This window comes from Cetorhinus maximus, chromosome 10 (genome assembly GCF_964194155.1).
Source record: "Cetorhinus maximus chromosome 10, sCetMax3.hap1.1, whole genome shotgun sequence".
NCBI lineage: Eukaryota > Metazoa > Chordata > Chondrichthyes > Lamniformes > Cetorhinidae > Cetorhinus > Cetorhinus maximus.
In genome coordinates this window covers 118,784,355-118,802,583 of record NC_135888.1, presented here as the reverse complement: position 1 = coordinate 118,802,583, position 18,229 = coordinate 118,784,355, and the positions used below count along the sequence as shown (strand labels likewise).

At 46.3% G+C, this 18,229-nt stretch overlaps 1 protein-coding gene across 5 annotated transcripts in view; it reads left to right on the top strand.

Annotated features, from left to right (window-relative positions):
- Positions 1-18,229, top strand: part of LOC144685974 (teneurin-2-like) — a 555,228-nt gene that overhangs the window by 299,995 nt on the left and 237,004 nt on the right. For all 5 annotated transcript variants that reach the window (XM_078551059.1, XM_078551058.1, XM_078551057.1 and 2 more), the window contains one exon: positions 17,949-18,187. In XM_078551059.1, the coding sequence (XP_078407185.1) occupies positions 17,949-18,187 (239 nt within the window). The remainder of the gene's footprint in view (positions 1-17,948; positions 18,188-18,229) is intronic.

The following is an 18,229-nucleotide window of genomic DNA, read 5'->3' as shown; positions in this document are numbered from 1 at the left end:
GATAGAGGAACTTAACTCTCAATTCATTTGTCTCTTCCTTCATAGTTTTTGGATTGTGTGTCAAATTACAGTGCTTAACATTTGAATTGGCCACCAAGAGATGGGCAAGAGGAGTTCAGGGTTAACTTGATGCCCCGATAGTGGAAATGTACCTGACTTCCTGTCGATAGATTCCCACAGCAGCATGGTGTTATTGAGATCAGAAACTCTGAATATTTGTATGCTGCATCCCACGTGCCAAAGGAAAATGCTGATAACAAAGATGCTGGGTGAATTTTGTGTTCATTAAATTAATTAAATAAAAGTCTCTGAGTATCAGGGAACTAAAATACATTCTGATCTGGCACCCAGTGTCAACGTATAACCCTCCCAAGTCAAGTATAGCTATGGATAGATTTACGTATTGCTCCCTTAGTGTCACTGTAACATCTTTGGCAGCATTCTCGCCTTTGACTCAGAGTCACACAAAAATTTAGACTGACACTCCAGTGCGGTACTCAGGGGGTGCTGTACTATTGGAGGTGCTGTCTTTTGGATGAGACATTAAATTGAGGCATTGTCCTCTTCTTAGATGAATGTAAAGTGGCACTATTTTGAACAAGAGCAAATATCGGTATCCTGGCCAATATCTATCCTTCAATCAACATCAGTAAAACAGATTATCTAGTCTTTATCACACTGTTGGCACATTTACTTAGTACTTCATTAGCTGTAAAGCACTTTGGGACATTCTGAGGTCATGAAAGGTGCTACATAAATGTAAGTCATTCTTTCATCAATGCTACTTCCTCAATAACTCTCCAATCTAACCTCAGTATGACATTTCCATTTAATCCTTTTATTGTATCACAGTGAAAACTCCAAATATGGCAGTTTTGTGCTGTGACTTGCTCTCATAATTGAGATTGCCCAAAACTCATTTAACATAGGACCCTTAGCACCAGCTGAAATACAAGACTCTCATCTCATCATTTGGGTTAGATTCATGTTATAGTTCTGGGTGAAAGGACCGTGTGTGAAATAATTATAACACCTGCACCTACTTAAAAAATTGTAATTTTTAAGCAAAGCATTGACTCTAAAATAAAGTGAAATAGGAGCACCAACACTTTCATATTTAGCTGTAATTGCTCTTAGTGAGTTACTGCAATAAAAGAATTTTATAAATCTGTATAAATTAATTTCTGCCTTATGTTGACAGGGCTGAGTAGTGTTTTGAGTGTTTGTATTCATTTTTGTTTCAATTATACCAAACACATTGTTAAAACATTAAAAAAAATAGATCAACTGACTGGCATTCTGAGAGAATTTGTTGTGAAAGGCAATTAAATTTTCTTCTCTTAGCCGCATGCTTCGTGGTGCACTTCATAAAGTTTTTCAGTACTTTTATTTTCCCTTTCAACAGGCCAGCTTGTAGAGCAATGGATAAATGAGGAAGGTAATCTCATGCTGACAGCTTCTTTCACTTTGACTTTTACTTTCTTGTTTTAGTATTGTTGTACAACAGAATATTTAATTACCAGACCAGGGTGGAATTGTGATATGGATAAATTTAAGGTTATGCATATTTGGAACAGCAAATTGCACACAAGTATACATGATAGAGCGACGTCCATTAGTAAAGGTGATACATTTATAGGGCTAGGTATGATTTATTGACATAATGAAAGCATTTGGTCCATGTGAAGCTCTTATCAGTAAAACAGATCAAGATGGGGATATGTCTCAAGGTCATTTGGTTACAAGTCAAAACAATGTATCCTAACCTTGTTTACACCATTGGTGACATCAAATTGGACACTTTGGGGGAGAAATTTGACCTCAGTAGTGCCATTTTTTAGGTGCTACATGGCCTGCTAAAGCTCAAAAATGGGGCCTGAAGTGTTTATGCACATTTCAGACAGGAAGTTTACCTGATGCCATCTTGGCAAATGTGGTTTCCACACGTTCACCTGACGACTGCTGGCAGCAGGCAAAGCAGGCAGATTATGGGGAAGAATTTTCCCCCCGTCGGGGAGAGAGTGCAAGAGCGGGTGTGGGCAGACGTGCCTCCGATTGGCGCCCCCAATCGGGGCCGCACCGCCATTTTACGTGGGTGGGCCAATTAAGGCCCGCCCAGCGTGACGTCCGCCAGGAAGCGCTATGTGCTCCCTGTGCGGGCAGGCGGAGATTCCCTCAGCCGAGAGTGTGCTGCAGGTGCGAAAGAGCACACTCATCTCCCTGAGGCTAAGTGCTGCCTCAGGGAGATCGGCACCAAATTTAAAAATGGTCAATGTACAAAAATAAAATTTCCCTGACATGTCCCCTCATGTGACACTGTCACATGAGTTGGGACATGTCCATCACTTTTAATCAAACTTTTATTAAATTTTTTTAAAACCCTCATGAAATCTCATCCCGCCCATGGATGAGGTTCCACGCTTTTTCTGAAGCCCGCCAGGGCTCCCGGCCTGCCTACCAACCTTAAGGTTGGATGGGCAGGTCCATTAATTACTTGAATTAGTTTTTAAATGGCCTCAATAGGCTGTTGACAGGTCGGCGGGCACACAGCTGACTTGGCTGCGCCCCCACCGGCCTGAAAATTGAAATGACGCAGGGTGACGTCGGGAGTTTCGCCCGCGTCATCCCGGGTCACTTTATGCGTCGGCGAGCGGGCCCCGCACCCTCTCACCGACCTCAATATCCTGGCCATGATGTTAATCAGTGTGCTGCCATTTTCAAACACTTTTTAGCCTATGTAATGTCTTAACCTCAAATTGCTGAACATGTGTTAAACAGTATGAAGATTCCTTGCATTTGCTATTTAAATTGATCAGGAAGTAATAACAGGTTAGTTGTCAGATTATTTCTTCAGATTGTTGATGCAATTGTATGAATTTTTGGAGCTTGCCAATACTTGTTTAAAGTTTTAATAGTCTACAGGGAATGGCCTGGCTGGTGCGGAAATACTTTTTTTATTGATTTAAAAGCTTGTGCTGAGGAAGTTGCTTTGAGAGATGTGCAGCCTGGTAAGCCTCACTCTGGGAATTGAGTATGACTGAGAGAATGAGGAAAGGTCATGCAAATCAGGGACAGGTGCTAGAATAGGGAGGAGAGGGAGAATAGCTCTCAGCAGGAGAGTTTCAGGAGAAAGGACCAATGTTATTGAAATGTCTTTGCTTAACAAAAGGATTTGTGGCTGAAAGCTACCAACTGCTTCAACTATAACTGCAATCTCAAAGTAGGGCAAGAACCGGCTTCCCTCTGGCTATCAAAGGGACCATGGTTCTTATGCATCTGGCTCCTTCTAGGCTGCTGCTAGAGATATAAGCAACATCTCACAGCTTGCAGTATACTGCTATGTAAGGGAGGTCAGTGAGGCTCTCAGTACACATGGAGACAGCTTCATCTTATTCCCTCTTCCTGAAGACAAGTAGGTGATACAGGTTGCCTTGAATGCGTGGATATTGCCTTGCATGTGCCTCATGTCATCTCAGCCATTTTCACCAATAGGATACCGCTCCTCCAATGTGCAGCTGGTGTATGACCACAGGCAGCTCGTCGTGCTGTGGAGTGTCCATTATCCTGGAAGCAGTCATGATTCCTTCATTCTACAGCAGTTCCTCTTTCAACAAGAGCGAGTCAAAGGCTGGCTACTGGGCAACAAGTGTTATCCACTCATAACATAACTCATGGCGCCAGTCCAGAACCCACGCACATGTGCACAGCAGGCATGCAATGAAAGCCAAGCTACCACAAAGAACATCATAGAGCACAGCACCAGTGTTCTGAAGCAATGCTTCTGCTCTCTGGTCACTCTGGAGGGACCCTGCACTACTCAGCTGAGTGGCGTCTCAAGATTGGTGGTAAAATGCTGCTTGTTGTGCAACAGAGCCATTGTGAAGAAGCAGCCTTGCCAATACCCATCAGACGAGAAGCCGAGGAGCAGATATAGGAGGAAAAGAAGGAGGATGTGGAAGAGCAGAAAGTACAGTTGGAAGTGGAGGAACATGAAGAGGAAGAGAAGAGACAATGTAGACAGCTCCTTTCTACCTGGGCTCTATCATCATCATCATCATCATCATCAAAGGTTTATTTCTTAAGTCAACTTCCATTGCAGCCAGAGGCTGAACTAAGATAAGTTTTACCATCAATCTAAGTAAAATTAAAAAATACAAAAAAAAGAACAGAACAAAACAACATATTCAGCCAAAACAAATCGCTAATTTGTTTCCAAAAATAGGATCAAAAAGCAAAAACAAAAATGAAACGGTCAGGTGAAGATTTATCAGCAGCATCACAGCCCACAGTGTCACCAATAATTCACCAAATAGCCATCACTTCTTTGATTGTGTATCACGTAAACAACTGACCTTCGTTTGATGCAGGAAATCTACCAAATGCCTCCCTTTCTCAACAAGCCTGCACTTCTTCTCCCTGCTACACAGAACTTGCTAGAAGATCCAGCTTCTTCAGCCTATAGCGTTTTGGCCTGAGCTGCAGCAGTCTGGGTTGACTGGCTGATAGGCAACAGCAAGGGCACTGACAGGTGGCAGGGGGTGGGAGCACCAATGTTGTCATCCTGAGAGAGGACAGCAGGTTTGTTCTCCATGGAGTCATTACAACTGTCCGGGGGTGGTGCCTGAGCAAAACTACAGATCTGTTGGAGAGTAGATTGATAGGCTATTGTGGTGCCCTGGACACCCCTTTGAACAGTGGTATTCAGAGCTATTAATGCAACAATCTGAGCTTGCAAGGGACCAGCCTCAGCTTCCATTACAGTGCTCCAACTTTTGATAAAAGCTGCTTGTGCTGCAGTGGAAGCTGTGGCAATGACCATTAGAAATTGCATTGGGTTCCATGGTTGTGCTGATGGGAGATGATTACTCATTCCATGTTGGAGAGGATGGTCTCCAAGCTCTGCACAAAGCCCTGTATCAAGTTGGAACTGGATCCTCCATGCTCTTTGGCATTGAGCACAGGCTTTCTGGGAGGGTTTCCAGTGTACCAAGCATTTAGGTATGTAAATCCATCAACCTTCTTCTGTAGCCTGGCCCATCAAAGTCCTCCATCTGACTCTTCTGCTGCAGAACTAGTGTGAAGCCACTCCCTCCAGCGAACTGGCACCTATGCTATCCTTTCTCCTTACCCTGACTCCTGCACACTTCTGCCCGGTACCTTACCATTGCAGATTCCTTCCCTATCTTAGCTTCTGAAATATGTGCAATGCTCGTGTCTGGTTTAGTGGCTGTGAGTATGAGATTGAGTGACAATGTCTCTTCATCACCATTGTCTTCCTCCACTTACTCCAGTGTGGGAAAATTCCAGTTCGTGAGTATCTGAAAGGAAAACAGGACGAGGGAAGGGCTATGGTGAGGGAAGAAAAGAAAAGGTTAGTTGTACACCCTCTGCAGTTTGTAAATTAGAAAGAAAGAGAGACTTGCATTAATACAGCGCTTTTTCACAATCATTGGACACCCCAAAGCACCTTGCAGTCAATGAAGCACTTTTGAAATGACTGAAGTGTAAAAGGAAGTGTAGTCACTGTAATGTAGGAAATGCAGCAGCCAATCTGTGCACAGCAAACTCCCACAAACAGCAATGTGATGATGACCAAATTTTTTTTTTTTGTGGTGACTCAGGGATAAATGTCAACCAAAACTCAATAGTGAAGACCTCCCCTCTTTGAAATAGTGTCACGGAATCTTTTACATCCACCCAAGTTCTTCTTCAAGTCACTCACCATCCTGACTTGGAAATATATCGCCGTTCCTTCAAAGTTGCTGGGTCAAAATCCTGGAATGCCCGCCCTAACAGCACTGTGGGTGTACCTACACCACATGGACTTTAGTGGTTCAAGAAGGCAGCTCACCACCACCTTCTCAAGAGCAACTAGAGATGGGAAATAAGTGCTGGCCCAACCAGCAACACCCAGATCCTGTGAATGAATACAAAAAATAAGCAGGCAGCTGGAACCTCAGTTAAACATCTCATCCAAAAGACAGCACCTCCAACAGTGCAGCACTCCCTTAATGCTGCACTGGCACGTCAGCCTTGATTTTTTTGCTTAAGCTATGAAGTGGGGCTTGAACTCAGAACCTTGTGTCTCAGAGGCTCGAGTGTTACCAACTGAACCATGAATTCATTGTGCCTCACCTCATACACTTCACACTATTGCAAGTCATAAGTCCACAACTCACAACTTGTATATGAATTTTAGGGTGGAGTCTTGATTAACAAAACTTGTTGGTAGCTTTTGAGTGATGGAGGTGTAGTGAATTGAACAGTGGATGAGGTTAGAAGATGAACAGACACACATCTCTCAGACAGAATGTTCCCAGCCCCGGAGCAGCAGGCTTGGAGGCAGGGCGGGAGACTGGGAAAACAGGTGAGCCGCTTCAGGATGGCTCCCTCATGCATTCCCAACACCAGGGAAGCCCCCAGCAGTGGGCAGGGCCTCGGATTAGTTGCCCCCTAAACTAGTGAACAACCGGCTATTATATTTAAGGACACAGTTATTGGCCTGGCAGCATCTTGTTGGCAGTTGGAATGTCCCCACCCCCACCCACCACGTGGAGAGGCCACCAGCTTCATGGAGACATTCTCCCTTTCGCAATCCGGGGTGCCATCAGAGCCAGAGGCCATACACCAAGGGGGCCATGGGCATAACAGGCAGCCCCCGTGAGCCCAACAAGCCATCCAGAAGGGTTTCCCTTCTGACCTGAAGGACCTGTCTGCCTGACCTCTTTTATTTTAAACCTGCCTCTCCATTGGTGCGTCCAAATTGAGGTGTCCGCTCAATCACCAATCTGCCTCAGCAGCACCCATCTCTCCCAGTAGGGCTGTTGAGGCATCAGAGCGGCTGCCCCCATGGGCCGTCAGCATTGGGGAGCCTGCTCGCGGTCCTTCATTAGAAGGCAGCTTCTGGCAATGTCCCTGTGCAGGCCTCATTGCCGGAAAATGCAGGCTGAAGACGCCCATTTGGTCCTGATGTTGGGGTTCCAAAGCCCATGGGAAAATTCAGCCCCTCAGATAGTTAAACTTCTTCCTGCACTTTTTCCATATTTTTGACGATAACCTCCACTGCTTCGTCTTCCCACTATTTCCTGCGTGTATGTTTGGAGGTCCTCTTGCTCCCATTGAAGATACTGGGTATTGCTCTTTCTTTCTATCTCTTCTATCAAGAACTTTGAAAAACTTGGTATTCACTCTCTTGCATGTTCAGCCAGTGCACAAAGTATCAAAGTATTTTTTTTTTCAATAATTTATATAGATTCTTCTTTCCCCACCTATTTCCATTATTTTTAAATCTAAAACTAAAACCTTGTTAGTCTTTCCACCCCACCCCCACTAGAGCTGTACTTTGAATATCCTGTCTTCCATTCTTAATTAGCACTTTTCTTAGACAAATATCACCACCTTCAACACCTCTTTGACCCTTTTGTCTGTGACATCTTTTGATTATCTGCTCATCTCCACAATCACCACACCCTCAATGTCTCTCTCCCCCCCACCCACCTTAAACCAGTTTATATTTCTCCCTTCTTCTAACTATGCTTCAGTTCTGCCGAAGGGCCATGAAGGCTCGAAACGTTAACTGATTTCTTCTCCGCCGATGCTGCCAGACCTGCTGACTTTTTCCAGGTAATTCTGTTTTTGTTTTGGATTTCCAGCATCCGCAGTAGCTTTTAGCTTTTTGTTTTTAGCACAAAGTATCAGGCGTTCCAACTCAAATAGCTAGATGAAGGATAGAGAAACAAATTACATATTGTGCATCTGCAGCCAACAAACATACTTTGAGCCTCCCTCTATATAAATGAGCACTTCTGAGTGGCCCACCACCTGAATACAATTAACCCCCAATTGATTAAACAATTAATATCAGAGCCCAGATTGGATTCTGAACAATCTCCCAGCACTTTTGGCAGCGATACTGCACTTCTCCTTTAAGTTTTTTTTAATTCACTTACAGGATGTGGGCATCGCTGACTTGGCTAGTGTTTATTGCCCATCCCTAATTGCCCTTGAGAAAGTTGTGGGTAGCTGCCTTCTTGAACTGCTGCAGTCCCTGTGATGTAGGTACACCCATGGTGCTATTATGGAGGGAATTCCAGGGTTTTGACCCAGTGACAACGAAGGAACAGTGATATATTTCCAAGTCAAGATAGTGAGTGGCTTGGAGGGAAACTTCAAAGTGGTGGTGTTCCCTTGTATCTGCTGCCCTTGTCCTTCTAGATGGTAGCGGTTGTGGGTTTGGATGGTTCTGCCTAGGGAGCCTTGGTGAGTTTCTGCAGTGCATTTTGGAGATGATACACACTGTTGCCACTGTTCATCGTGGTGGAGGGCGTGAATGTTTATGGAAGGAGTACCAATCAAGCGGGCTGCTTTGCCATGGATGGTGTTGAGCTTCTTGAGTGTTGTTGGAGCTGCACTCATCCAGGCAAGTGGGGAGCATTCCATTATGCTTCTTTCTGACTTGTGCACTGTAGATGGTGGACAGGCTTTGGGAAGACAAAAGGTGAGTTACTCGCCGCAGAATTCCTAGCCTCTGACCTGCTCCTGTAGCCACAGTATTTATATGGTGAGTCCAGGTAAGTTTCTGGTCAACGGTAAACCCCAGGATGTTGGTAGTGGGGGATTCAGTGATGGTAATGCCATTGAATGTCAAGGGGCGATGGTTTTATTCTCTCTTGTTGGAGATGGTCATTGCCTTGCACTTGTGTGGCACAAATGTTATTTGTCACTTGTCAGACCAAGCCTGGATATTGTCCAGGCCTTGCTGCATTTGGGCATGGACTGCTTCAGTATCTGAGGAGTTGTAAATGATGCGGAACATTGTGTAATCATCAGCGAACATCTCCACTTGTGACCTTATGATGGAGGGAAGGTCGTTGATGAAGCAGCTGAAGATGGTTGGACCTCGGACAGTACCCTGAGGGACTCCTGCAATGATGTCCTGAAACTGAGATGATTAACCTCCAACAACTACAACCATCTTCCTTTGTGCTATGTAATGCTAGTCTCTCACAAAATCAAGCCCCTTGCTAATGCAGGAACCAATGAACAGCACAGGGAGCACTGGCTGAAGGTGTATCATGTGCTGTGGATAAAAGGGAGCCTGCAAACGTACTATATTTGGATTTCCAGAAGGCATTTGATAAGGTGCCACATCAAAGGCTATTACGGAAGATAAAAGCTCATGGTGTAGGAGGTACCATATTAGCATGGCTGGCTGGAGGAAAACAGAGTATGCATAAATGGGTCTTTGTCTGATTGGCAGGATGTGATGAGTGGAGTCCTGCAGGAGTCTGTGCTGGGGCCTCAACTTTGTACAATTTACATCAATGGTTTAGATGAGGGGAACAAAGGCATGGGAGCTAAATTTGCAGGTGATACAAAGAGAGGGAGGAAAGTATATTGTGAAGAAGACATAAGGGCAGCCTTTTCCGGTCAGCAAGCGGGGGCAGGGCCAACTCGCCGATGCATAAAATGACATGGGGTGATGTCGGGCGTGTGTCCTGACGTCACTCCGCGTCATTTAGATTTTCAGCTCAGCGGACGTGCAGCCATCTCGGCTGCGTGCCTGCCAACCTGTCAACGGCCTATTAAGGCCATCTAAATAGTAATTAAAACAATTAATGGACCCGCCGTCCAACCTTAAGGTTGGCGGGCAGGTGAAGAGCCTTTAGAAAAGAGATGAAATCTCATCCACGGGTGGGATGAGGTTTCATGAGGGATTTAAAATTTGTTGTTACATTTTTAATAAAAGTAGTTGACATGTCCCAGCTCATGGGCAGAATTTTCTGGCTGACGTGCGGGTGGTGGAGCCCGCACGTTAGCACTTAAAATGTCGCGCGCTGACGTCAGCGCGCGGCATCGCGATATTTCGGTCGGCGGGCGCACACAGCAGCAGGACGCTCGCCCGCCATTAATTAAAGGCCTCGTAAAGGCCCTTAACTTGCCAACTGTCCAGGATTTTGAGGGGCCCGTGCGACCTTCAGGTCAGCGCACGGGCCCAACGGGCAGGCGGGTAGGAGATTGTTTAATAAAAATCATGCACTGGCAGGATATGTGGACTCAGAGGGGTTGTTCATGTTTTCCACAAAGTTTTAATTGCAGAAAGTGTTTTAAAGTTGCCTGTTTGATTATTAGCAGTTCACATTGATTTCCAAGAGCTTTTTGTGTACTTTGAAACCAGTCTGCAGACAGTAATCTTTCTCGGGCCTGCAGCTTTCCGGAGGCCTCCATTTAGCCTGAGGGTATAGATTCCAACATCTCCACTGGAGGCAGCTCCTCTGAGGAGGAAGGGAGGGCTAGAAGGAGGAGGAGGCCAGGAGTGGACAATCAGCCTTCAGGGGAGCCACCACTGGGAAGACAGGCGCAGGCACAAGCGGTGCAATGCCAAGAGTCTGTCCAAGATGGAAGGGGCCTCAGAAGATGCCACTATCCTGCTGCCAGGGTATACAGGCGGCGTAGCAGCTACCTCAATATGACTGAGGTGTAGTGCCGAAGGAGGCTCCGACTCTCAAGGGGGACAGTGAGCTATATCTGTAAGATGATTGGCCCTGAGATCTCCCCTAACTGTGTGGGTGGACACCCCATACCAGCGGCCCTGAAGCTTAAAGTTGCCCTCCACTTCTATGCCTCTGGTTCCTTCCAGGGCTCGGTGGGTGATCTTTGCGGTGTCTCCCAATCAGCTGTCCACACTTGTGTCAAGCAGGTTACAGACGCTCTGTTCAGACGGGCATTGACCTTCATCCACTTCCGCTGCGACCAGGCAAGTCAGGCACAGCGAGCCAGAGGCTTCATGGCCATTGCTGGCTTCCCTCGCGTCCAGGGTGCTACAGACTGCACACGTGGCCATCAAGGAATCAGCAGGTGACCCCGGTGCCTTTGTCAACAGGAAGGGCTTCCACTCCATGAACGTGCAGATAGTGTGTGATCACAGGATGCAGATTTTACAAGTCTGTGCAAGGTACCCAGGCAGCTCCCACAACGCCTACATCCTCAGACACACCCAGGTGCCGGGGCTCTTCAGTGCTCCAGCTTGGCTGGATGGTTGGCTGCTGAGTGACAAGGGCTATCCCCTCAGAAGGTGGCTCATGACGCCTCTCCGCCATCCAATAACAGAAGCTGAGCAGCGGTACAATCGGAACCAGGGCACCACAAGGGCTGTGGTGGAGAGAGCCATCGGTCTTCTCAAGATGCGCTTCCATTGCCTGGACCGCTCAGGGGGCGCACTCCAGTACCCCCCAGATCGCGTCTCTCTGATAGTGGTAGCATGCTGCGCTCTGCACAATCTTGCACTGGAAAGGGGGGATGCAGTTGATGATGAAGACCTTGGAGCCCTGGATTAGGACGCACATGATGAATCCAGCAGTGCCTCAGAGGATGAGGAAGCACAGGGCAATGATGAGGGGCAGAACGATGACCCACATTTACACCAAGGAGGCAGGGACACCCGGGACAATTTAATCCAAAGAGCCTTCAGCTAGCTCCACACACATGGATCAGCAGGAACTTCCACACGTGGCACTTAGGTGCTACATCTTCCACCTTATCAGCTGCAACTAAGGGCTTAGTACAGAAACATCAATGTCCACTCAAATACTCATGATATGTCTGTGAAAAAGAAAAATGCAGGACAAAGGAAACACCCTCAACCATGGTCAGAAATGTGGACTTTATCACGTGCAAAAAAATTACACAGATTTCTCCATTCCAACAAGAAGAATTTTGTTCCCTATTCTAAGGCCAACACAAAATCACCAGTGACATACCCGTTAAGTGCCTAACGTGCCTTATGCTTACGTTTACGGGTGCTACATCTAGCTGGCTTGTGAGACTGCCTGCTAACTCTGCTGTCCTGTTGGCCTCGATGACCTTGGCGGGCATCCTCTGGCCTGTGGAGCCTGTCATGGCCCCGCCTGGGAGAGAATGGTCAGTTCCAGAACTGGCACTTCCCCAGTTGTCACAGCCTCAACGGAAGCAACGTTGACTGGCAGAGGGGCGGAGGAGCTGCTGCCCTCATCTGGAGTGCCCTGAGAGGAGCTCACAGAGACGACAGGCAGCTGTTGCGCCGATGTGAGGTCCCTTTCGACCTCACTGCTCATCGCAGATGCATGGGCACCGAGCGCCGACGCTTAGTGCCCACAACATCTCCCACATTGGGAATGACCACCCATGGCCAGTCCCGCTGTGAAGGCTTGCAGGTCAGAGCATAACCCAATCAGAAGATTTTCCATCCTATTGAACCCCTTCTCCATGAGAGTCGCCAATCTCTCAGTGGAGGAAGCCTGAAGCTCTGCCCTGAGGTTCATGCCTTCACGTGCACTCTGCCTGGACTCCTCCATCGCAGAGACCAACTGAAGCACACCCTCATGCAACCCTGCCAGATGCAAACATGATTCCTGCCGCTTCATTGGTGACAATTCCAGAAGTACATCATCAGTGCCAGACTCAGCATGTGCCTGGTCCCCTGCAGCCCTCCGGCTGCTGGTGCCATCGGCACTCTCTGTCCCTACCATCTCCTCCAGCGATTGTGAAATGCCCTCTCCACTGTGACCCGGGACACTAGCCGATGGTAAATTCCCCACCGTTGTGTTTGTTTCTGTGCTGGTGCCTGGCTGGCTGAAATGATGTGCTGCAAGTTGCACATGTTGGGCCTCAGGTGTGGAGGGGGAGCTGCGGTGTCGTTGGGCGTGGCGATCTGATGGTGATGCTGAAATTAACAACAAGGACAGTGCATCAGTTAGCGTACAGTCAGTTAAACCTTTCATCCCTTTCCCCCCCCGCCTCATAAGTAGCTCACCCTTAAAGACCCTAAGGAGAAGAACATTGGCGGAGTGGAAAAGAGTCAAGAGGAGCCCCACATGGCATGTTATGTGCCGTTGGAGTGGGGAGAGTGCAGAGGTACCTGACCTGGATGCATGCTGGCCTGGATAGTTGCAGGGCTGAGGAAACATCGCAAACAGTAGCGACATTTGCCATGGATCACAGGAGCTTGACAGGTCACATTATTGACCTTCATTCCGTTAGGAGGGGCATAGACCGGGTGGGCAGAAGGCAACATTTCCCCTTGGCGCAGGGATGAGTTACGTGGTGGCATTTATCTAAGTTGAGTGCCATGAGGTTCACAGCTGAGGTGCTGAGGACCTTTTGGACAGAGTAATGTGGGGTGCACTGGCTGAAAAGGTGTTGGAGGTCCCAAATCCCCTCAGATGCAACAAGTCTTTGGCTGTGCAGCAGCGATGCCATGGCATGTTAGGCCATGGTGATAGTCACCAATGGGATAAGGTGACTTTGGAAGGTGGTGGAGACGTGAATCCTCAAGGGGACGAGGGACCTTTGTATATGACCCACACGTCAGAGTGTATCAGTCTGTGAATGAGCAGTGTTGCAGCATTAATGATTGCAGCAACCATCAGTGGTTTGGATGGTGGGCAGACAGAGTGGATGGGGCTGTGGACCTCAAATACCTGGCCGCTGGACCCCAGCCTCACCGCCTCCAGCCACCCTGGCCTCCTGCCTCCTCCCCAGCTCCATGGCCTGCTCCTCAAAGGGTGTGAGGCGCTGGAGCAGGCCGTGCCCACCTCCAAACCTCTGGCACTCCCGAAGATTGTGTTGACTTTTTGCCTGCAGAACAGAGAAAAGCATTTATTGGGGCTGATCGCTCATGTACTCTGCACGCGCACGCCGCACCCCAACCACAGTGGCCCATCTGAGGCCTTCAGCGGCTCCTGTCCACACTACTGGTGATCAGTCCCCAGAAGATAGTACGGCTGCTCCCAACCCCCTCCCCCAACGGCCACCTTGGACACATTCGGCGTCCATCACTTTGAATAGCACACGGGTGTTAGTGCCCATGGCAAGGAGGCGCAACTAGGTGTGGCGCTGATGCCAGCGGATGGCACTTGGCCACAACACATTGAGGCTCCCCTTGCACCATCTCATCACCATCAATATGACATGTGTTGGAGTTCTGAGTATGTGTCTAGCTGCCTCCCCTGTAGGTTGCCCCCAGACTGCTCAAATGCCACAAACACCAACATATGCTGCAGGGAGAACAGCATTGGAACCCGCAGTCTGAGGCCGCCCGCCCCCGCGACTATTTTCCTGTTCTCCACGGGAGTCGCTAACTCGCAGGGCGGGGCCTTAATTGGCCCACCCGCCGAAAACAGCAGCGCTATTTTAGTTTATTTATTTAGTTTTTGCAGCGGCAATCGGCTGCCCGCCCACCAAGCGGAAAATTCTGCCCCATGTGACTGTATCACATGAGGGGACATGTCAATAAAATTTTTCTCATCCCTTATTATCTTTTTTAATGTAACACTAATCTCTCTGAGGCAGCACTTTGCCTCAGGAAAACCTGTGTGCTCTTTTACATGCATGCACGAAAGAGCACACTCCCGGCTCAGGGAACTCCGCCCCCCCCCCACCACCCGCACAGGGAGCGCACAGCGCTTCTGGGTGGGGCTTAATTGGCCTGCCCATGTAAAATGTTGGCACGCCCCCAATCGCGGGCGCCGATCAGGAACCCGCCCGCTCCCACACCACTCCCCCTCTCCCCGACGGGGGGTAAAATGCTGCCCAAGGAGATTGCAGATGGAGTTAAATAATTTGAGTGAGTGGGAAAAAACCTGGCAGATGGAATATAATGTGGGAAAATGTGCACTTTGGCAGGAAGAATAAAAAAGCAGTGTATTACTTAAATTTAGAACGACTGCAGAATTCTGATGCGCAGAGGGATCTATGTTTTCTAGTGCACGAGTCACAAAAGTTAGTATGCAGGTACAGCAAGTAATTAAGAAGGCTAATGGAATGCTATCCTTTATTACGAGAGGAATTGAATATAAATGTAAGGATGTTATGCTTCAGTTATACAGGGCACTGGTGAGACCACATCTTGAATACTAAATGCATTTTTGGTCTCCTTATTTAAGGAAGGATGTAATTGCACTGGAGGCTGTTCAGAGGAGGTTTACTAGATTGATACCTAGAATGAGCGGGTTGTCTTATGAAGAAAAGTTGGTTAGAGTGATCTTGTTTCCACTGAAGTTTAGAAGAGTGAGGGATGATTTGATTGAAGTAGATAAGATCCTAAATGGTCTTGACAAGGTGGATGTGGAAAGGATGCTTCCTCTTGTGGGTCAGTCCAGAACTAGGGGACACTGTTTTAAAATTAGGAGTCGGCCTTATAGGGCAGAGATAAGGAGAATTTTTTTCTCTCAGGGGATTGTGCTGCTTTGGAACTCTCAGCCTCAAAAAGTGGTGGAGGCCAGGTCACTGAATATTTTTAAGGCAGAGGTAGATAGATTCTTGTTAGGCAAGGGAATCAAAGTTTATCAGGGGTAGACGGGAATGTAGATTTCGAAATACAAACAGATGAGCCATGATCTTATTGAATGGCAGAGCAGGCTCGAGTGGCCGAATGGCCTACTTCTGCTCCTATTTTGTATGTTCGTATGCTTGCACTGAGAAATCATTTAAAAGAACAGACAGCAGCAAGCTACATCATGTACTGCTATCCCCACACTTGTTTCCAGGCGTTATCTGGTTCCTTCCCCTTTACCTTCAAAAGGCATTGATTTGAGAAGAATAAATTAAGAGTAACATGACTGACTCTCGAGAATAAGTTTCTATGTATAAGATGACTGATACCACTCAACATCATTAGAGAGGAGAAGATTGAGGGAAACACGATCCAAGTTTTTAAAATGCAAAAATATAACCTTTTAAGCTTGGCATTTAGCACATGAATAGATATTAGCTTGTTTTAAGCAAGATTATGGAGGAAGTTCTTTTTTCATGAAGGGTCATGACTGTTTGCAATAAACTTCCAGCAAAAGCTATTAATATTGTCTTAGTGCAAAAGGAAACAAGATAAATATTGGACAATAGATGGAATTGATTGTAGAATATTTACTGAATTATCCATGTGAGAGAAAAGGTCATGTGATTTTGTACCAAGAAAGCATCATCTGTAAAAAGCAACCGGTCAGCATTGAATAGTGGAGATCTGACAATGTTTTGGCTGTTTAATGATTCCTTTACAATCAGACCAAATTTTATGGAACTTTGTTTGAAGATTAAATTTATGGGATGGAGTCCATGTTGGGATAGGCTGTGCATAATCTGTGAACAGAATGGGCTTGATTGATGACAAAGCATTTTCATTCTTCCTTATGCTATATGCATGAAACTCAGACTTGTAACTCAATGGCTAACCAATATTACAGGCTTATGAGCTCAAAGCCAAGATATATTTGATCGTGTTGCTGGCTACAGTGCAGGTCAATCAATCTAGAAATATTAACTAGTTCTAGAATTCCCTGGCATCTTGTGTGTACATAATGGCAGCAAACCCACAACTAATGTTTGACACAAACAAAATCTGTCAGTATCGTGATTTCCAGGTTTTGTTAACACCATGCTAATGCAAGCAGCCAACTAGTCTTGAAGGGATGTCATTCTGAGGAGGCAAAATATTCAAAAGAGCCTCACATCACAGCCACATATGCAGTGACACCATGCAAAATTAACATGAAAACATGCTCTCAGTACGTGACCTTGCCTCATATGTCGATCAATGGAAGCAGAAAATTTGAGTTTGTACGGCAATGGTGACTGCTTAGTGATGTGTTGAACTCCAGTTTTAGAAGTTGTTGAACAAGCTCTCAATCTGAATGGCTAAGTGGTGAACTAACCATCTTCCACATATTCACATAGACTAGTCAAAAAGCAAGATGTTGGTCAATTGATAGTCAACAGCAAATTTTATCTACAAAATAATTTCATATAAATCAGATCAATTTAGGGAAATAGAAGTAAACGATTTAGACTCTCCAGGCTGTTCTGGCATTCAATTAGATCGTGGCTGAGGATTCTTGACAGGGTGGATGTGAAGAAGACATTTCCTCTTGTGGGAGAATCTAGGACTAGGGAAGATGTTTAAAAATAAGGGGTCACCGATTTAAAACAGAGATGTGGTGAATTTCTTTCTCTCAGGGTTGTGAGCCTTTGGAACTCTCTTCCTGAAAAGGCGGTGGAAGCAATTTTGAATATTTTTAAGGCAGAGGTGGATACATTCTTGGTAAGCAAGGGGGTAGTAGGTTATCGGGAGTAGGCGAGATGAGGATTTGAGGTTACTATCAGATCAGCCATGATCTTATTAAATGGTGGAGCAGACTCGAGGGGCCGATTGGCCTACTCTTGCCCCTTGTTCGTATGTTCGTATCTTAACTTCATCTACCTATCTTGGATCTGTCACTCTTAACATCCTTGCCTAACAAAAATTTATCAATCTCTATCACCTACAGTTTACAGGTGTGAGATTGGTTGGCACCAGCAAGAGCTTGTTTTTGCTTGAGCTGGCTGTGTAAATATCCAGAAAGCAATTGCGTGCCATTACAAGTTCCAAACAAGATGTTGCACGCAACTCTCTGCCCAATGAATTTGGATCATGCTGGCTTTGAGCTTTTGCCCAACAGTGTGCCATAAGAACTACCATTCTCTCTGCAGAAATCAAATGAAGTGCACACCAGTGGCATTACAGCTACATTTCCTGTTAGTGGATATTTTCTCTTTAACTATTGGAAGGAGATTTTCTCTGTATGCTGGATGAAAATGTGAACATGTTTATAACTGCCAGCTTTATGATTTTGCTACAATGTGCTTAAGAGAAAAAATCTTGGCCCGTGGAGTAAAAAAAACCAAATGACAATATTATGATTTTCAAATTCAAGCTCTCCACCCACATCTACTTCTGAAAAGGCAGTTCTGATTGGACAGATTGAAACAAAAAGTACTGTGAAAATTTAGAACAAAAGAAGTGGAAAATGTAATTATTTAACAATTGAAGAAGGTTTTTATCTTGTTCCATCTTCTGACTAGCCAGACAAGAAACACAAAAGCATTTTTAGTCCCATGGGTATACCGCACTCTAAGCTTCTTTTCTTTCTCTCTTTCAGGCACTTTCTTTTTAAGACCTCTTCTGGGACAACACCTCTGTTCAGTACATCCACGCCAGGCTATCCTTTAACTTCTGGTACTGTCTACTCTCCACCACCACGGCTTTTGCCAAGAAGCACATTCTCCCGAAATGCTTTTAAACTTAAGAAGCCATCCAAGTACTGTAGCTGGAAATGTGCTGCCTTGTGTGCTATCGCTGCCTCTGTGGTACTGGCTATACTACTGGCATATTTCATAGGTGCGTATCTCAGACTTAACACTGGCGTGATTCGTATAGAAG